We start from the raw sequence: 22,293 nt of genomic DNA on the forward strand, positions 1-22,293 counted from the left end.
AAGTTGTATACTATCAGCGATAAACTAAATCCTTATATTTAACAGACAGGTTACTTGAATACAAAATTCATTCCTTTTTACTGAGTACTATGTTTGACTTAACTAATTTTGACTAATTTTATTTTATCTTAGGATATAGGTTTAGCATACATAAACCATCTATTAGAAATTGGAGATTATGATTTGGCAGCAAGGTAATGTTTTTAGTTTATTTTTTTGCATACACACACACAAACACACACACACACACACATATATATATACATACATACATACATACATACATATATCTAAGAGAGCACCTGCTGCCAGCATCAATTTCCCATTGTCCTGTGTGCTCCCACAGGGAGGGCCTCCTCAGGGTACCACCGGTCAAGGATTGCCGACGGGCGATCCCCAGGGGATCTGTGGGCGCGCCTGCCCTATGGAATCAACTGCCAATGGAACTCTGGACTGCCCCCGATCTTCGTTCATTTTGCCAGGACCTAAAAACCTGGCTCTTTGAGCTATCTGGTCTGGACTGAGGGGTTTAATGTTTTTAAATTGTGATTTTAATTTTTGCGGCTAGACTTAATTTTATTTTATTTTAATTTTATATTGTATTGTTTTTAAATTTTGCCTTGTAAACCGCCCTGAGTCCTTTGGGAGTAGGGCGGTATATAAACCAAATTAATAAATAATATATATATATGTATATGTATATATATTCAGCTGAAGTCACCAGCCTGAGGATGACGGATGAGATTTCGTCTAAACGTTGCCCTGATACCTCCAATTCTACGTGGGGAAAAAACCCGAATGACCAAAGATCTAAACACACACACACACACACACACACACACACACACACTATATATATATATATATATAATCGAACTCCGAGATAGGTATAAAAACAACTGTTTATTCACATTTGTAAAGTAATTATAGACATATATATATATATGTGTGTGTCTCCCCATCCATGTTCCTGGGGAACATGGCTCTACACATAGTCACACAGTGGAGGAGGATGGCTATAGGACAAGAGGAACTAGAGGACAATTTGGCAAAAACACACATCCGGACACAGCTAAAGCAGGCAGGGGAGGCAGCAACGAGAGATGTCCAAATCCAAAAACATGCAGGCTGAGGCGAGGCAATTAGAAGAAATATGATCGACCAGGGCTGGTAGACCAGTGACGCGCTCGATGAGCAGAGCGCTGCAATGGCCGGCTTTATAAGCAGATTTTCACACCCTGGCGTTTTACTCTGATGACGTCGGCAGTGGCCCAACGAAAGCTTAGCTTATTAAACAGTCATTTTTTATATTTATCCTGGAGTTCAACTACTTTCTATTCCTAGCATGAATATACTCAAGATTTGTATTTTTAGCATAATTAGAGACATATATATCGTGGTTGCTGAATTTTATGTTTTTTGAGTGCCCTTAGATTAAAAAGTAATCATAATTCATTTCAAATTACTGCTGTATTATTGCACAAATGATAAAGTGTGCAAAGAAAATTTTTTAGCATTGAGAATATGATTTATGAGCACTTTGCTTATTATATATTTTTTCCTCAGAAAATGCCAGAAGATACTTGGTAAAAATACCAATTTATGGGAATGTGAAGTATATAGATTTAAAGAAATCGGGCAACTAAAGGTTTGTATGACTGAACACTGCTTGCTTGTCACATATAGAAGTTAGTAAATCATATAGTCATTATGTCTTTATTACCTTCCCCAAAAATAGCATATTCAAAATTTGCTGCACTAGATTTAGATCTGTCTTCATTTGTTTGTTTCACCTGTAATTTTCCCATGTGGATGCTTCTATATTTGTCTCCATAATGCACAATAGGGTAAGTTTATTAATTGAAATACAAGAAATAGCATTATATATCCTAGAATCTAAAAATGAAATAAGTTGATATTCATGGCCTAATAAAAAGTTTAAACATGCTATTAACCATTTTTGAAACATGAAACTCAACAAAAATATAATGTTTTGGTTCCTTGTACAATTTTTTATATATCATACATGGAAGCCAAATTATGTCCATCTGGAGTTTGTCTATTCTCTTTCATACTTCATAGAGTTGTAACCTTTCAAGAGTCTTTAGTCTTTAGAATTCTTTAAAAGCACCATAGACACTTATGGTCTCATGATTCAAGAGTTTGTAGCACTGATTCATTAATAATACATTCAGGAAATAATTGTGTTTCAACATGACAGGTTTTGTGCCTGTTGTGTACTGCAAAAGACTAGCAAGATTAGAAAGAACTCATGTACTTTGACTACTGGCAGAGCAGATCAGGAACTTTTAAGGGACATATTTGTTAGCAAGCATCAAAGTTAATAGATTGCCTATGGCATATTGCTAAAAGGCTGTTACTTCTCAGACAGTAGAAAGCATTTATGAACATGTGTATTGATTGCATATCCTTATTCTCTCTACAAATTTTATGTCTTCCTATTCAAACTCAGTGAACCAAAAGGAGCATATTATTAAGATCTCACAGTAGGTAGTCCTTTTGAGCTGTTAAATTCTGTTCAAGAGTGCGAAAGTATTGCAGAACTGCAGTTTTTCTCATAGCAGCCGCCTTCGTACAGAATTAAAGATGGATGGCAAGCACTATTTATGGGGGGAGAGCAGGTTAGCAGGCAGACATTTTGCCAGATTAGAAGGTAGCCTTTCAGGTTTGCTTGCCTTCCTGTATTTTACTTCATCCAAAAAGTTGTGTTGGTACATGGGTGATGTATTATTTCTACCCCTACCATCTTAGGTATAAACATCTAACATCAATGCCTTATGCTATCCAGAAGACTTTTAAATTTAGAAAATCTTTGTAGATTGTCCAAAAAGCCTGTCAGTGAAATTACTGCCTTTACAAATTGCCTTGATTGTTGTTGTTGTTCAATTGCTAAGTTGTGTCCAAATCTTCATGAGCCCTTGGACTATAGCTCTCCAGGCTGCCTGTCCTCCATTGTATGCCCAAATTGATATTCATTACATCAGTGATACTATCTAACCATCTCATCCTCTGCTGTCCCTTCTCATTTTGTCTTCAATCTTTCCCAATATCAGTCCTCTCTATTTTGGTGGTATTTGAGCTTCAGTTTTAGTAACTATGATTCTAAAGAACAGTCAGGATTGATTTCCTTTAGGATTGATTGGTGTGACCTCCTTGAAGTTCAGAGGACTTTAAAAAGTGTTCTCCCACACCACAATTCGAAAGCATCAATTCTTCTGCACTCACCCTTTGGTCCAACTCTCATAGCCCTACAAAACTCCTAGGAAAACCATAGTTGTCTCTGCTTTTTCATATACTATCTAGGTTTGTCATAGCCTTCCACCCAAGGAGCAGACATCTTTTAATTTCATGGCTGCAGTTGCTATCTACAGTGATCTTGGAGACAAGAAAATAAAATCTGTCAGTGCTTCCATTTCTTCCCCTTCTATTTGTCAGGAAGTGATGGGATCGGATTACATGATTTTAGTTTTTTTAATGTTGAGTTTCAAGCCAATGTTTACACTCTCTCTTTCAGCCTCATCAAGAGGCTCTTTAGTTCCTCTTCACTTTCTGCCATTTGAGAGGTATCATCTACAAATCTGGGGTTGTTTATATTTCTCTTGCAATCTTAATTCTGTTTTGTGATTCATCCAGCCTAGCATTTCACATGATGTAAGTTAAATAAGCAGGATGACAATATACAACCTTGTTGTACTCCTTTTCCTAGTTTGTTGTTCCATGTCCAGTTCTCACTGTTGCTTCTTGACTCTCATATAGGTTTCTCAAGAGACAGGTAAAGTGGTCTAGTACTCCCATCTCTTTAAGAACTTGACACACTTTGTTATGATCGACACCAGGGGTCCCCAACCCCTAGTCTGTGGACCAGTACCGGGCCAGGGCATGCCAGAAACCGATCCACACAAACCAGCAAAGCCCTAGCCGCAGGCTGCAGGTAGTACATGAAACCACGCCTCCTCCGGTCCACAGAAAAATCTCTCCATGGAACTGGTCCCTGGTGCTCAAAAGATTGGGGACCTCTGATCTACACAATCAAAGGCTTTAATTTAGTCAATCAAGCAGAAGTAGATGGGTTGGGTGTGGTTTTTTTGGAACCTCCTTCTTTCTCCATGATCCAGCAAATGTTAAAATTTTGATTTTTAGTTCCTCTGCCTCTTTGAAACCCAGCTTGTTCTTCTGGTAATTCTTGTTTCACATATTGCTGAAGTAGGATTTTGAGCATGACCTTGCTAGTGTGTGAAATGAGTGCAATTCTACAGTAATTCAAACATTTTTTGGCATTGGTCTTCCTTGGAATTGAAACATAAACTTACCTTTTCCAATCCTGTGGCCATTTTTGAGTTTTCAAAATTTGCTGGCATATTGAGTGCAGCCCTTTAACAGCATCATCCTTTAGGATTTTGAATAGCTCAGCTGAAATACCGTCATCTCCTCTGACTTTGTTATTGGTAATGCTTTCTAAAACTTTGGGAAAGATTAAGCACATTTTGAATTGTTTCTTTCCTTAGGCAATTAGCCACTATTTGCCAAGACAAGATTCCATCCTAAAGCCTTTCATTTATGAAATGGTTCTGCATGAATTTCTAGAGAGCGATTATGAGGTACAGTATTATTTGTTGTAATATCACTGAAATAGAGCAGCAGTTTAATTCTAAACTTGTCACTATATTAGTAAAGCAGAGATTAGGACGAGACATGCAGTCTACCAATAAAATACATAAGGACCATTATGGGGCATTACTGCTAGCATGGGAAAGATTTTGTATTGGCCTGACAATGTAATCAGTATCATTTGACCACCATCTACTAGTATCTCTCGTGTGTGTTTGTGTGTGTGTGTGTGTGTTTGTATTGTGGCATTTGCTTTTGAGAAATAGACAATAATTGCTCTTCCTACATTCTTAAAGCACGAGATGATATCACAACTGCATATATTCTATATAGGTTAACCCCAAGAAAATGAAAGAGCTCTCCATGAAGAATGTTCTCCAGAAAACAGGAAGGAAGCATACATATTCTGGATGCAGACAGCAGTGTGTCCTTCCCACTTGGAATTATGGAGACAATTCCTAATATGACTACAATAGTATTAAAAAAGAAAAAAAGATTATTTGGCTGAATTGGTCCAAGGTTCATATTGCCCAGATGACAGTGATGATTTTTATTGTTCTCTTAGTACATTTGATCAGCCTAAAGTGTCCAGTCTTTTAATTAATTAATTAATTTAGAAAAGTTGTTTGCCGCCCATCTCAGATCCAACGACTTTGGGCAGCTTACAGCCATAAAACATTAAAGCAGAAAAGACATTCAAATTAACAGTCATGGTACACGGCAGATAAAATAATTGACAATTACAAACCATTAAAGCTAGATAGGAAAGGCAGGAGCTGGATACACAGGGGGTAGGGAGATGAGATTAAGTTTTAATTTTTAAGCCCTCATTGAGTCCCCAAGCCATCTGGTAGAGCCACGTCTTATGGCTGTTTTGAAACATCAGATGGGTGCTATTGAACCAAAAGCTAATAATTTTTTATTTTTTTTATTTTATTTTAATTCCATTTATATCCCGCCCTTCTCCAAAGACTCAGGGCGGCTTACAAGCTTAGCAGTAGCCTTCATTCTATGTATATGCCTGCTTATTAGGGCTTTCACACACACCCCAAGCGGCAGTAATTGTTATTCAGGTATCTGTTTGGTTTGGTTTGGTTAAATGAGTAATAAAAACTCTGTAATATATAACCAGTGGAGTGCTTGGTGCTCCTTAAACTTAATTGTTTCATTGGCCAACTAGTTAATATCATAAGAGAAAGTGAGTATGGGGTTTGTTCCCTTTTTATATAGAGAGCAAAGCAATATTAGTATAATATAATAATAGTACAGTGCAGTGCAGTACAGCACAGCACAGTACTGTATAGGTTTTTTGTCTTCTGTTCAGTTGTGACCAATTCTTGGACACTGGCTTTTTTAAGCAAGATTTTTCAGAATTTGTTTGCTATTGCCTCCTTCCTAGGGCTGACAGAAAGTGACTGGACCAAAGTCACTCAGCCAGCTTTCATGCCTAAGGCAGAACCAAAACTTACAGTTAACCACTACACTAAATGGTTCTCACCTGAAATACTTAGAGCACTAATACTATTGCAAATAAAATTCTTTTTTAAGAGGGGACATGTATAATGTAATTTGAATGCTTAATTGTGATAACATCTAAGTTATTTATGGACAAGCAAAAATTGTCTTTCCAGTAAAGCCATCTCTCATATACCGTAGATTGCTATATGATGCTATATGCTATAATTATTTTTTAAATAATTAATTGCATGGGGTATACACATGCAACTATTTTCTAACCAATATTACACCAAAGTGTAAATTGCTTAAGCCAGTAATTGGGCAGACTATCACCCAGCCTTTGAGGCTAGAGATTTTCACACAGCAGGATCTGACATTAAGGAGACCACAGGCATGGCATTACAACTTGGCAAATAAAAAAAAATCACATCAAATGTTCATTCATATGCCTAGATAAGCCACCTCTTTTTTCAACTATTGTATAGACTTACATTTTTTTTAAAAAAGACAATCCTTGTTCCAAATTGACCAATGAACAAAAGGAAAAGATGGAATTGCTCTCAATGTATGGGTATATACAACATTTAAAAAAAAACGTTTTCAATTATTTCAAGGGTTTTGCAACTTTAATTAAGGAATGGCCTGGGAACCTGTACAACAATCCAGTCATTGTCCATGCTGTATTGGACCATCTGAAGAGAGATCCACAGAACAGGACATTGCTAAAAACTCTAGCAGAGTTGTAAGTCTGTTGACTCATGAATTCAAATGATATCTATAATTCATTATCATCTAAATAACCAGTTGCGGTTCTTTCCTTGAATAATCAGAATTTTAAATATGTTTTTCTACATAAAATTAGTTGACCTCTTCCCAGCTCTACTTTTGTGGGTAGAAGTTCAAATATTTATTAAGTTTCATTTGAAAATATCTACATCTACAGCAAGATTGTTTTAGAGGTAATATTACAGTATTGTACTTTAGTTTTTCATGTGTAAAATTTGTGAGGAAGGGAAGAAAAATCTCATTAAGATGTTCCCAAGTATCAGAATTTGGTATCTTGCTTCTTTTTTCTTGCAATCCACGCTTATGAATGCTATTGCTCATGCGGCATCAACCTTAATACTTATGTCAAAGGTCCAACTAACAAACCCAAAAAAGGGCAATTGAGTCCCCAAAAGTAAAACTTTATTGGATACACCATCTTGCAACTGAAGTAGCATAACCATCTCTGGGTTTTTCTGCACAAAAGTTGGCCAAGTTAAACAATAGATTCCTTTGCCCCCAGCTCTCAGGTGTTCACATTGTGTAATGGTACATTTATTTATTTATTTTTGTTATGGGAATAGTCCACTTCCCAATTGAGCACTTGCAGTAGTGACCTTGGCATTCTTCAGGCTCTCACTGTTTGTGCATGGCTTCTTGGCAGCCCATTTCCTCCCTTCGCTTCCCACTCCCTTTCATTGGCAAGTCTATTAGTGTTAGAAACTAGAAGGCAATAGAGCAATCCAATCTTGACATGCCGACCTACTAAAAGAAAGGTAGACCTGGAAAAATATTAAACACAAAACATCATCATTACTCAAAAATCCTTAGCGTTCAATTTTGCATGTTTTTTTTAATCCCATTTATATCCCGCCCTTCTCCGAAGACTCAAGGCGGCTTACACTCTAAGCACAAATCAATGTGCTTAGCAATAGCCTTCATTCTATGTATATGCCTGCTTATTAGGGCTTTCGCCCCCCCAAGCGGCATTATTACAAAGTCAGCTTATTGCCCCCAACAATCTGGGTCCTTATGTTGAGGGTATTTGGCATGTAACCTTTTTATTAACTTGTCTGCATTAACATTATGGGCATCAGCTGAGGGATAGAATTTCCACTGCACCAAATACTGTAATTTCCCCTTAAAATATCTTGACTCCAGTATTTTATTTATCTCATAGTGTTCCCTTGGTTCCCTTGGAAGTTCTGTCATTGGTACGAACTCCACTCCCATAGCTACTTTGAATGGGGTGAATCCAGTGATACCTGACTTAAATACCTTATTGAGCATTGAGAGATTCTGTTGAACAGAACCTTTCAGTGTTGTTGTTTCATCCAACTGTTTCTTTTTGTGTTTTTCAACTTGACTCTTAGACTGTCTTGGTCACTAGCTCTTTGCTGGTTACTTGTGGTGGAAAGAAATGCTCAGTCTGGAACTGACTCTGAGGTTTTCTTTTAGGCTGAGTAAGAAATATGTAGATTCAGCTCCAGGGGAACTGAGAGGGGAAAAAGTAAGACCCACACTCCATCTTCACCTCCCTCCTCATTTACACTACACCTGAAATAGCTGTACAGAGAAGCTGTTTTAAGAACAACGGACAAAATTCTTGATACAGTGAAAACTGTACCTGTCTGTATTTAATGGCAGACAGACAGACGTAAGCAGATAGGTAGGAGATAGAGAGAGAAAGACAGACAGACAGATACTTTTTTTACTTTTTCAATCTAACTGTTCTGTTTTAATTATTTTAAATATTAAAATAAAAGTTTTAATGGAGAAAAATGAAGTTTTAATAAAGAATTAAAGGGATTCAGAGAAAGGGAATGCTGTTGAAAATACCATTAAAATCACAGCACAGAAATCATGGTACAAAAACAAATATTCCAGATTGCAGTTTTTCTTTCTTTTATATTCAAATTATTGGAGGCTTGAAGCAAACTGCTTTTCAAACATGTTTCATTTTCTTAAGTTTTTATACAGCAATGTCCACATAAAAATATGTCCTTCTATTTCATGTTCTTCTCAAAAATGCCTGAATAGATCCTTAACAATACCCCAGGTTGGCCTGCACTATTTAAGGTTTTTACTATCCATGAAGCATATCTTAATCAGAAAGGCTAAGGATCATTGAGAGTCTGAATGGAAGAAAATTGAAGGAAAAAGTGACATCCTATTACTTTTCTAATACATGTAGGCAAAAAATGTTTTCTGTTATTCCAAATAACTATGGGATGTTTTAGCCAAATGATTTCTGTGCTATTGGATTGCTTTCTCAAAAGGCCTACATCTGAGTCTATTCATAGCATATGATCTTTCTTATTAGGTATACCTATGACCAGCGCTATAGAAAGGCACTTGAAATTTACCTCACACTGAGACATAAAGATGTTTTCCAGCTGATCCACAAACACAATCTTTTCAGTTCCATCAGGGACAAAATTGTTCTACTAATGGAGTTTGATTCAGAGGTATGATGGATTTCAAGTATATGTTAACACTTTTTTCTCCTTAAGAATGCTTGCAGATAAAAATAAACTGAGTTTAACAACCTGAACTTTTTATTATGATGTTTGGGAACAGTGGATTAGTTATAACAGTTACATAATTGTTACTAACAATAATGCTAGCTTTTTCTGAAATTTTTTAGAAGTATAAAAGCTACATTGGGTTAAGGAAAAAGCATAATATTATATTGGGAGGAGATTCTTAATTTTTCTGATTTTAATCCATAATTGTTATATAAGTGTTCCCAAGTTGAAAGAACAAAATGGTAAAAAATATAGCTTAGTCCATAAACTATTTTAAATGAGGCATTTTCTTAAAGAATCTGATAGCCTTTTCAAATGAGCATGGGGATAATGAGCCACACTGTTTAATAGTAAGGAAAATATTTTAATTTAGCACACAGATGCAGCATGAGTCTTTCCAATCTGTTCTGTTTGCTGTTGGCTAATCCGTTTATAAAAATTCTGCTCTTATAACTTGAATCGAGATAACAATTCTGGTTTTCCTGGAGATTCGCCATTTGCTCCCCAGTATTGCTATTCTTGAGGGAATGAAGATAGCTGAACTCAAGTGACAGAAATGTCAGATTGCAGTGATTTTTCCAATAAACATGGTAGTCTTCCTAAATTTGATGCTCTTAATATAACTCCCAGTATCCCTCTTTAGTACTGGTAAAAGTTTGTATGAATGGGAAAGATGGTTGTTGCAGTCCAACATACAGAAAAACACCAGGTTAAGAAAAGCTAAATACATTGTTATGTGCTTCAGTCTTGTACTTCTATTTGTAGTAAAAGGGGCTGCATAAAGAATGTAGATTTTCACATCCCGTTCCCTAAGAAAAATCAAGTATGTCTTAGGCTGAAATCTACTGTCATTCACCTTTCCTAAGTAATTTGCTTTAGTGACTGATTTAGGTTGTATAAACCAGCTGTTTGATTGCTATCAAGCATCATCTGTGTGAACTCATAATGAAGTTCAGAATTCAAATATTTTAGCCATAGGCTACAATTGATGATAGGTTGTTTTTTCATGGATGGATGTCAGTCTTCACTCCTGACAACTGTCTGTACAAGTCGCTATGTTTTTCTGGACAAGATTTTTGGAAGTGTTCACCCTTGCTTTCTTCAAAGGGCTGAGAGAGACCTAAGGGCCCAAGACCTTGCATCTGGCTTTGTGCTTAAAGCAGGACTATAACTCATACTCTCCTGCTTTCTTGCCTAGTGCCTTTAAGTATTACATCAAACTGGCTCTCATAAGCTATAATAGAATCCTATCATTACCATCTAATTTTGTACCAGTATTTGTACCATTCTTCTTCCTAGGTGTGCAACTGCCATCATGCCACAGCTATGTCATTTTTCCTCAAGACAGCTCTGTAGATGTTTGTAAATATTTAAAATTTTGACTTTATCTGTTCTCTATCATGGACTTCTTTTTTTCCTTTAGAAAGCCGTTGACATGTTTTTGGATAATGAAGATAAAATCTCTGTGAGTTTAAGCATCTAATTATATTATTATTGGATGATTGCCCTATCATCTTTTATAAACAATAGATAAGTAATTTGTCAGGAAAACAGTTAAGTTTTAAATCTTAATGCTCTTTGGTTTTAGATTGATAAAGTTGTGGAAGAATTAAAAGATAGGCCTGAACTGCAGCATGTGGTAAGTATTTTAGTTTGTTCTTTATCTTAACACATAAGAGCATAAATGCTTCTATACAGTGACACAAATAAATAGTCCAATTTTAGCAACAGAGGTACTATAGTGGTATAGAACATTTAAAAATAGAAATTTAGGCATATTTATTAAAGAAAAGCACATAGTTGGCCAAGAGAACCTACTGGGTCTGTCTGACATCCATAATAGATGTCTGTCTGACATCTCATTATAGTGTCCAAGTGGGAAACCCTCAAGTTAAGCTTGGGTCTTGAAAATGTCCATGCTGTTTTCTTGTCAGTAATGTAAAGACAGTTTTTCACTGACTCCTTCTGGATTTTTAAAATTTGCCCTAATTAATCAATCTGGGATTTTATGATGGTCTCAAAATCTTAATCAGATTTGACCCTGCTTAATATTGTAGACCAGCCTGGGTTGCTTAGTTCCTGCTAGTTTTTCTACTTATTAAATCCCGTAATACATTAACCAGTTATATCACAGACCATCCTAATCCTCCAGATATAGTTATTCTGGCTGATACAGAAGCTTAGTTCATCACATCATAAATCATTGGCATGGGGAAGACTAATATTCCAGCATACCTACCTTCCCCTATTTTTCCCCTTGTGATTTGTGTTGGAGAGTGAGTGATTGGCCCAAAGTCACCAAGTTGGCTTTCATGAATAAGACGTGACTTTATATTCTATATATACTATTTAAATTATATTTTATAACATAAAATATTATGAAACTATTTCATTGTATTGTACTATACTATATTAATACTAATTCTTATACTACACCACCATTATTACATTTATATTAACACTGAACCTTTCAAGGAGATTGCAAAATCTGTTTGGGTAAACTAATCTTTGATACAAGATCTTGAGGATCACATAATATATAATTTCAGCAAATGATTGTTCTTGGCCTTATCCTTGATGAGAAAATGCCCTCAAGTAGCAGTTCCAGTAAAGGATCTCTGGGTCAGAGTATACTAAATTGTACTTACATTCATGGACATTCATCTGGAAGTGCTATATTTAGCCATCACACCTGCATATACCACTTTCTTGGAACAGATATTTGTGAGGAAGAATTTGCAGGCTGGGGAAAGCTAAACTAAATCTACATAGGCCAAATTATTCTACATATGTAAATTCTACATAAACTAGAGATGCCATTTTTGTGCAAAATAATTAACAGTGCCAGATTTTACATCTGGACTCAAAGCAAAGATAGAGTAATAATAGAGCATTGCAACTTCTCAGAATCTCCATTACAGATTTCAGAGTAACTATTTTTGGAGAGGGGAGGGGTAAATTACAAGCATAATTAAGTTAGAAATTGGTTAAGTCAGATGCATCAAAAAGTATATATTGAAAACTATGTAAATGGGTTTTTAACATTACAATGATTGATTAATAAATTATAATATGTCTCTCATGTAACATGAATCTGGCTTCCTGTTTCCTTTTTCTTATCTTAGACAATTTAAATCTTATATCAGTTTAGACATTCCATGTAGCTGGGGAAGTAAGCATGAAAAGTTCATGAAAGTATATGCCTTTTAACACATTTGTTAGTGTGAAAAGATGCTTCCAGACTCCTCCTGATTTTTTGGCAATCACAGAGTAAAATGATTTCAGTCTACAGTGTAATTCTCATCATTGATTTTTCCTTGAACCTTCCTCATACCTTTCTTTATGATATAAGGAAGAAATATAAATGAAATACTGTACCTTGTTCTTAATCAAATTTGCCATCAATTAGCAAGGCTAAGGAAGGTGAAATATTGTATTGATTAGCCTGATGGTCTTTTTGAGGGGTTGGTTATCTTTGGGATTTATATTTAAGGAAATTGGAAAACTGAATTAGTTATTCTGAAATCCATATTTGGGATGAGTTCTTATGGTTTGATTCTTTTTGTTGGTTTATAGTATTTGCATAAGCTGTTCAAGAGAGATCATCATAAAGGTCAAAAGTATCATGAGAAACAAATTAGTCTGTATGCTGAATACGACCAGCCAAATTTACTCCCTTTTTTGAAAAATAGCACCCATTGCCCATTGGAAAAGGTAAGGTGGATGTCTCAAAATATGACTTTTTTCTCCTAGTATAATAGTGATTGGTTTATTTATTTTGTTCTGGAATGTAGGAGTTTTTTGTAGGATTCTTGTATTAATCAGAATCAGCTTGGTATTTGTTTTCAATCAGTTTTAAAACCTGGGGCAACTCTTTATGTAATACTACCCTCTGCTGGAAAACATGTGAACTAAATGTAATGATTCACTCCTGGATTTACTACAGATGACCACTGTTCTTTATTTTAATAGTTATGCATTTATTTATTTGAAATATTCAGTATCATGCTGTTTAATCCTAAGGAATATCAGTATTTTAAAAGCAATGTTTGCAATAAAATAGTAGTGTTAAACAGAAAATTAGTCTCGCACTAAGCTAAAACTTTTTATAAACTAAAATCAATTATTTTGCTTTTTTAGCATTGCAAAACAGTAATTTTAACTGGTAACCAGGGAGCTTTTCTAGGACAGGATTTGCTGATCTGGAGAATCTTAAATTCTTAGATTCTGGGATCAAGATTCATAGCCCTGATAGAGCATGGAGCTAACTCCCTGATTCAGTTTGTCTAATGGAATGGTTGTTATAAAGATAAAATGAAAGGCAAACTCCCCTCTTCCCTGCCCTCCTCCAAGAATTACCATCTGGAATTTCTATAAAGAAGATGAGAAATAAATCCATGTAGAATATTTCCTCCCCCCCCTCTCTTCTATTATATTATATTTGGTGTCAAGTGAGCAGAAAATAGAGAAGTCTTAAACTATATTTAATTCATTATAAATTCTAGCCTCCTGCATTTGCTTTTCTAATATTTTCCAGGTTTCTTGCCTATGTTTATCATGCATTTCTGTTTATGAAAATATCTTTAAAAATTCCTTGGGAATTTTGCTTTCCAACTATATGCTATAGATGCTAATTCTACAAAAAAAATCACTGGGCTGGCCTTTCTGGAATTATTTAGAAGTTTTAAATTAAGGTCACCTATGTACTCTTATTCATTATACTTAGAAATGATTCTACAAGGCAGTGAATAAAATGTGTCTTCTTTTAGCATTCACCAAACTAGAAATAGCTGGATGTTCATTAACCTTCGGCAACATTGTTATATTCTACTCACTGCAGTGGACCTTAGAAATGTGCAGCTAATCTCATTATTTATCTATAATATTAAACTGTTTTATATTAACACTTTGTTTTTGAAATTACAGGCTCTTGAAATTTGTCAGCAAAGATTCTTTGTGGAAGAGACTGTTTATCTTTTGAGTAAGTAGCTTTATTGTGTTTCATTTTGTTTGGTTTTACTGAGAAATTATCAAACCAGTATTTGTATCACCTGTATAAAGTGTAATATACCCTTGTTAAGATACTATACACCCCTGTTAAGATACCAGGTTTTTGAGATATAAAAAACTAGATAAAAATATATCACTTCAAAAAAAATTTCCACCTTTAATATAACATATAAGCTGTATAACTCAATTGAAGAGCAAACTGAAATATTTTAGAGGAAAAAATAAAAATCTTACAGTAATGAGATTGCATTAAACTAACACTTTGTTGAAGAACCTTTTGATTTTGTGATACGACCAGAGTTACCATGAGGTAAGATGACCATTAGTAAATGGTATAAAAAAATAAATGGCAACATTATGTTTTTTTGGATAGGAGCACATCTCACCTTGGGAATCTGCCCATTCTTCCTTGCAATTGCGCTCCAAATCTGTCATATTGTGAGGGCATCTCCCGCACACAGCCCTCTTCATGTCACTCCATAGATTTTCAGTTGTTTCAGGTCAAGGCTCTCACCAAGCCATTTTGATCTTTTTCTGGTGAAGCCATTCTATTGTTGATTTGGAGGTATGCTTCAGCTTTTTAACAGAGACCTGAAGATTTTATGCCAAAAATTCACTTATTGTTTGGAACTATTCATAATTCCCTGCACGTTGACTAAAGCTCCAGTTCCAGTTGAAGAAAAGCAGACCGAAAGCATAATGCTGCAACCACCATAGTTCACTGTGGGTATGGTGTACTTTGGGTGATGCTTAGTATTGTTTTTGCGCCAAAAATACTTTTTGGAATTATGGCCAAAAAGTTTAGCCTTGGTCTCATTGGATCATAACACATTTTCCCACATGCTTTTGTCAAACTTGATGTAGGATTTTACAAAATATAACAGGCTTCAATGTTCTTCTTTATAAGAAAAGGCTTTTGTCTTGCTACTCTCTTCATAGCCCAGACATATGAAGAATATGGGAGTTTGTTCTCATATGTAGTACACAATCAGTATTTGCCAGAAATTCCTGCAGCTTCTTTAATCTTGCTGTAGGCTTCTTAGCAGCCTCTCAGGCCAGTTTCCTTTTTCATCAATTTTGGAGGCACATCCAATTCTTGGTAATGTCACTGTTGCGCTATATTTTTTCCACTTGTTAATGACTGTCTTCATTGTGCTCCATGTTCTATCCAATGCCTTGGAAATTTTTTGATACTCTTCTTGACTGATAACTTACAACAATAAGATCCGTGTGATGCTTTGTAAGCTTTTTGCAGACCATGTCTTTTGCTGTAAGAGGCAATAGGGTAAATGTCGGAGAAGTGCAGCTGAACTTAAACTGGCTTGATCGGAGATATTTTAATTAATGGCAGGTGTGTACTGACTACTATTTAAGATCAGCTTGAATGTGACTGGTTAATTCTGAACATAGCCACATCTCTACTTACAAGAGTGTGCACACTTATACAACCATGTTATTGTACTTTTCTTATTTGCTATTCCCCCCCACCCCCAAAGACTTCAGTTTATTTTTCAATTGAATTGTTTAGCTTATACGTTATATTAAATGTAGAAAAAAATCTGAAGTGATACATTTTAATCTAATTTTTTTACAACTCAAAAACCTGGCATTTTAACAGGAGTGTATAGACTTTTTAAATGCACTGTATAAAAAATTTTCCAAGACAGGAACTTCAGAAATGGGGGGGGGGGAGTTGAGGGGGGAGGAGAGAATTTTTAAAGCAGTCAAAATAAATGTCTGTAACCACTAACAAATGAATGTCAAATATTGTTCATGTATGATCCAGACGGTTATGGCTACCACAGATGAGTTTTTGCACATTCTCGCTGTTCAGATATGATCGTGGATTGTGCTTTGAACAAGAGGCTAATGTTCCTAGTATATCTCTTTCTAAAATTCTGAGGTTTTTTGCCTGTAAAGCAGCTTGATTAAAATTTATTACTTAACTAATATTAAGTAACATTAGAATTAAGAATGTTAGTTTTAAATCAGTTCTCCAACTAAAAATGGCAGGAAGCTGCATTGTTGATATTTTGCAGCAATCTGAAAGCAGTGAGGTTTTATCCTGGCTATATTCTGGGGCCTACTCTCTGTGCTGCTTTTTCAACCCTTATTGCTGCATATAATTCAGTATGTAACTGAATTCCACAAGAAGGTATTTGAATGTACTCTGGGACTATTGATTTCTTTGGAAATAGAATATATAGCTTTCATTTAAATAGATGCTCTTTCCTAAAAGGAAAAAAACCCAAGGATTTTAAAGTGTTTCAACAGAGCCTCTCTTAATCTGGAAATATGGTCCAATGATTGTGTTCTCTTTATTTATCTGCATAGTTATTTTTGTTAGGGATTAGGAAAGTTGTAGTTTAACCCGTCTGAAACCACCAGGTTAGGGAAGGCACTTTTGAAGACAATAAAACCAGAAAGGAAGTGGGGTTCTGCTCATAGAATTAAATGGTGCTTTGTTATTGTTTTTAAGGGGTTTTTTTTTCTTTCCAGGTCGAATGGGCAATAGTCGAAGTGCCCTGAAAATGATCATGAAAGATCTAAAGGATGTAGATAAAGCTATAGAGTTTGCTAAGGAACAAGATGATGCTGAACTTTGGGAAGACCTTATTTTGTATTCAATTGACAAACCTCGTAAGCAATGTAGTCTTTGCCCAGTTTATTATAATATGGTTATGTCTGTGTCAATAAGACAGAGAATGAATTTAATTAATGGTAAAGAAGACAGTATAGTCAGATTGATTTGAAAATAATTTGAATAATACAAAGAAGTGAGTTGCAATATAATCATTGTAATTGAACATCAGCTTAATTATTGAAAAAACATAATGGTGGTGAAAAATATAACTGATTACTTTATTCCATAGTTGTGTGACATTTGCTGTTGTCTAACAAATTAGGGAAGGTGCTGGGAACTTTTGGGTTTTCCTAAGAATCTTTATAAAGGCAATTTGCCCCCCTTAATAAAAAATATTAAATAATATGTTTTTTCCTAATAAAAATTCCTTTAAGTATGACTAGACTGTCTTAAGAAAAGAAAATGCCTTCTCCTTGTACATCTGCAAACATGTTGTCTTTTATTGCCAGAACTGCTGTGATTTCCATGAAACATTTACTAGTGTTCTTACTGCCAAAATGTAAAGTCAGCAATAGCATTTGCAAATCATTCCACGAAGAAAATTAATTTTCCTCTGCGTGTAAATACATTGTGAGGAACTGGTAGGCTGTTGTGATTGGGGGGAAAAACCCTTTAATATAAATTGGGAGAAGATTCCTTAAGTGCAAAAGCTGGTATGAGAACACAGTGTAAAATTAGAAAAATATAATTCTGAGAAAGACTGGAAGTATGGCAGAAAAGCCATAGACAAAGACACAGAAATAATAAAGTCAGAAATAATAAAGTCAGAGGCTTGAGTTAAAGAATAATAGAGTATATCAGGAAGAGGAGAGACTAATAGAAAGAGGGTGTAAGAAAACTTCTTGTTCTTGAGAAACAACGTAGATATACGTTACTGAAAGAGAATAATGTGTATGTCTAAATGAATACATAAATAAATGCTGGCAGGCTGAAAGTCTAGGAACTTGAATACAAAGTGTACTGAAAAAATAATGGTATGAATTAGGCAGTTAACAAAGAACAGGACCTATATGATTTTATGATCTAAGATTAAAAGACTAGCGGAACATGAGAAAATGAATTACACCATCAAGATTATTCTTGCTACTATCAAAGAGAAAATATGAATAAATGTAGATCCACATTAAAGGTAAAGGTAAAGGTTCCCCCGCACATGCGTGCTAGTCGTTTCCGACTCTAGGGGCCGGTGCTCATCTCCGTTTCAAAGCCGAAGAGCCAGCGCTTGTCCGAGGACGTCTCCGTGGTCATGTGGCCGGCATGACTAGACGCCAAAGGCGCACGGAACGCTGTTACCTTCCCACCGGAGCGGTCCCTATTTTTCTACTTGCATTTTTACGTGCTTTCGAACTGCTAGGTGGGCAGAAGCTGGGACGAGTAACAGGCGCTCACTCTGTTACGCGGCACTCGGGATTCGACCCGCCAAAGTGCCGACCTTCTGATCGACAAGCTCAGCATCCTAACCCACTGAGCCACCGCGTCCCTTAAGTATGTCTAAAAAGCCAAGATGTCAGCAAACAAAATTAAGACTATTTCAGACTGTCCTTTCAAATTATTCAAAGAATCAGATCTACAAGAAAATCCAGAGCTTTTTAATTGAAGTATATAGCTTAATTTTTTTAAAAAAAAAAACACCTCCTGAAAATAACTTGATCTTTCATAGAGATATCTTTAGCTTTCTATTTTTTTCTCACTCTGATTTTAAGAATAACCTACACCACTTGAGAGACTTCCACGTTCTGATTCTGACTTAAAGTCCTCTATGTTTTTACAGCTTTTATTACAGGCTTGTTAAACAATATAGGGACTCATGTTGACCCTATTCTCCTGATTCATCGTATTAAGGAAAGCATGGAGATTCCAAACCTGAGAGATTCATTAGTAAAGATTCTTCAGGATTATAATTTGCAGGTAAATTTTAAGATTTTGGCTGTCTTTATTCATTCCTCCACTCATGACACGACTGTGCATATTCTTGTGAAGAATAATCATGCCATAAAAAATAATTGTCTCATTCCACTGCATCCTGATCAAGCCATCTTAAAAACTGGGTACCACAGTCTGAAAGGAATGTTAACAAACAAGAAGGTTCAGGGGAGGGCCAAGATAGTATGTCCTGTGAAGAATGGTAAAAGAAACTAAATGTTAGCTTGCAGAAAAGAAGATTGAAGGGAAATATAGCAATCTTCAGATATGGAAAAAGTTGTCAAATAGAGGAGGAAGTGGACTTGTTCTAGGTTGTCCAGGAGGGCAGGATCAGAATGTAACTATAGGAAACTAGATTCAACTTAGAAATGAGGAGTTATTTCTTGATAGTAAAAGCCATCCACCAGTAAAATAGGTTGCCTCTCAAAAGGAATATATTTCACTTTATTTGGAGATCTTCAAATAGAAACTCAATCTATCTGAATTCCTTTAGCATATATTATACCAAGCAAGAATTAGAGTAGAGGACCTCTAAGATCCATATTAGCATTATGATTCTGTGAAAAAAATGGTCATCAAGGCAACATTGTATGGGTATAATGTGCCAAGTCATCACGTGTGTTCCCTTTTTTAAATTTATGCACTGGTAGCCCCTCATCCAAAGGAAACTCAAGAAATTTCATATTGGACAATGTGGTTCAGTGCTGTCATCCAGATGTGATTTGCATTAGGTAGCATGCTTGCCACTGTATAGAAATAGGATGAAGATCACTAAATTTAGTAATGCCATTGTCCAGTGCTTTTTTTGTAAAAGAAAAAGGTGCCGGAACTCACACATGTCATACAACCTGCCTTGCCTACCCTACAAGGTTCCATCCAAAAAAGGTGCCGGAACTCCGTTCTGAGCGTTCTATGAGAAAAAAATCCCTGCCATTGTCCTCACTGACAATAATTTAAGCCTATCTAATAATGGCAGTATTATGAGATGGTGTTCCAGTATTCATAGGAAGGCAAAACAGAGTTGTCTGTTTGGAATTAAAAAGTAAGTAAGTTAAAGCTGCATTCTAAAAATCCCTGCATTTTATATCTCACTATTCAATGAAGTGAATATTAAATCATAAATAAAGTAGAGTACTGACAGATGCAGTTTAATTTATATAGCCATAAAATTGTGCATTCTGTTAAAGTAGAGCCACTCATGCATCAAAAGTGACACATGCCTTGGAGCGGTGTTTAGCTAGTAGAAAATAAATTGCTGTTTCACTGGCAGTGTTTTCTTATTATAATTAAATCACAATCGACACTCTGACAAGTCTGCCAGGGTGAGCAAAATTACATTGAATTTAAGCAATAAACAGTAATTTCCTAATTTTGACTCTTCACATGTGCAAACATGCATGTGGGTGTGTGCGCACACACCCACACGAAGGATCCTGTATTTTCAACAGCTATGTATACAAAACTTTCAAAGAAAATGAAATTTTGCTTTCATAAATTACTTAAAAAAGGATCTTTCAGATTGAGCCATAGGGTTTCTAATACTCTAGTAAACTGAATTTTATATAAAATATGTTCTTGTTTTCTTTAGCTTTCAGATATTCAATTTTCAACTAGCAGGGATTTTTCAGGCCAAGTTGGCTCCTCCACTTATTTGAGGGATAGACTTTCATTTATCTACCTATTTAGTTAGGATCTACTGTTCATACAATTCTCATTTATCCTTTATTTAATATCAAATATTCATATTACTTTCTGTGTCTGATCACTTCTTTATCATCACCAGTGTTCAGTGATAATCCTTGATTCAAACTGATAACTTTCAGTTAAAATTCCAAATATTTGTGTTAAAATTCTGCTTTGCTCTTTGTAAAATTTCATGCAAAATTTCCTGTATCATTATGTGTTTATTCTCCTAATTCAGCTGTTCTGAAATCACTTTCTGAATTTTCAGGAAATACCATTAAAATTGCTTTTAATGACTGCAAGCAATATTAGAGTGGAGGAAACCAAGTGCATTACTCTGTTTCTCACTGTTCTGACAGGTGCATGAGGCTTTTCACATTAAAAATTCTTAAATATGTAATAAAGGGGAAAATTGCAGAGCATGGGCTCTTCACAGCTGGCCATACTTAGATTTTTCTACATGATAACAAAATATTGTATGAGAAAATCAACAAAACTTTCTTACTTGGATAGTTTAAGTCTCCTATTCTCTGTGTCCAGCCAAATAGAGCAAAGGACTTAATACCAAATTGTTGGGTTTCTTTTTAAAATAGGCTTGTAAAGATTAGCCTAGTGCAGCAGTTCCCAACCTTTTCTATACCCCTCACCCCTAGAATGCTTCTAGTATATTCTCACACCCCAAACAACAGCAACAAATTATGCATATACACTATAATTTTGAAATTTATAAACCCCAGTTTTCATATGCCCTGGAATATCGTCTTGCATCCCCAGGTAACCCCTGGCCTAGTGGGTGTCAGAGAAATCTTTTCACTTGTTTAGCATATGATTGTACTTTTGTGTAATGGGAGAAATTGGGAGGTAACTTTCCTTGTGAAAACTTGTTTCATTAGTTCATCCAGAGAATTCATGTCATTGGGTACTGCTGAAGCAATTTATCTGATACTTGTTTTTCAGGGAGAAAAAAGTCACTGCAGCTTTTTCACATTTTTAGATCTCATTTGCTAATAGTGAGCATATTTTACATCCCTTTGAAATCAGGAGCAAACTGCTAGTGATCCTAGCTCATATTATTGATCTTGATCTTGATCTGAACCATTGATATTCTCAGATTATCACAAGTTATTTCAGCCCCTCAAGACATATAAAAACAGTCACTGCAGTACAAAATAATAAAAATGATGCAGCACAAAGCATGAGACATTTTTCTTTTTTAAAAAAAATGATTATTTTTTGTGATTGGCATAACAGAACTTTTGCAATCAATAATGGGGGAAAAACTGCAGTATTTGCTGTTATTATATATAGTTTGACTCCCTAGATTTATGAAATGAAGAGCTATGTATAAAATTCACATTTTGTCCTTTTGTTTTTCTAACATTTTTTGTTCAGTTTTCATACCCTGTTTTTCAATAACTTTTGTGAAATTGTGATGCATTTATTAGGTGGGAGAAAAATCTGACTCTAGATTGACTAAATAAAGCTTGCTGCTTGGGCTTCACAAGATTCTGCTGGGTGAAATGACTAATACAGAGCCCCCTTCCACAATAACACAATGTATGGAGAAAAGTGGAGAAAGCTCCAAATGAACATCCTGTTTTTGTAATAGACTGGTACTTGCCTTTAATTCTGACTTCACTCTAATTCTATGTT

The 22,293-nt window shown here is 35.3% G+C and overlaps 1 protein-coding gene across 1 annotated transcript in view; it reads left to right on the plus strand.

The window, feature by feature from the left end:
• Positions 1 to 22,293, plus strand: part of VPS41 (VPS41 subunit of HOPS complex) — a 156,683-nt gene that overhangs the window by 126,146 nt on the left and 8,244 nt on the right. The window contains exons 15-25 of the mRNA XM_081344828.1: positions 133 to 194; positions 1,567 to 1,648; positions 4,527 to 4,619; positions 6,702 to 6,829; positions 9,176 to 9,320; positions 10,804 to 10,845; positions 10,969 to 11,019; positions 12,957 to 13,094; positions 14,307 to 14,361; positions 16,890 to 17,030; positions 18,806 to 18,942. Coding sequence (XP_081200954.1) covers positions 133 to 194; positions 1,567 to 1,648; positions 4,527 to 4,619; positions 6,702 to 6,829; positions 9,176 to 9,320; positions 10,804 to 10,845; positions 10,969 to 11,019; positions 12,957 to 13,094; positions 14,307 to 14,361; positions 16,890 to 17,030; positions 18,806 to 18,942 — 1,074 coding nt within the window. The remainder of the gene's footprint in view (positions 1 to 132; positions 195 to 1,566; positions 1,649 to 4,526; positions 4,620 to 6,701; positions 6,830 to 9,175; positions 9,321 to 10,803; positions 10,846 to 10,968; positions 11,020 to 12,956; positions 13,095 to 14,306; positions 14,362 to 16,889; positions 17,031 to 18,805; positions 18,943 to 22,293) is intronic.

Source organism: Vipera berus (assembly GCF_964194415.1).
Source record: "Vipera berus genome assembly, chromosome: Z".
Classification (NCBI taxonomy): domain Eukaryota; kingdom Metazoa; phylum Chordata; class Lepidosauria; order Squamata; family Viperidae; genus Vipera; species Vipera berus.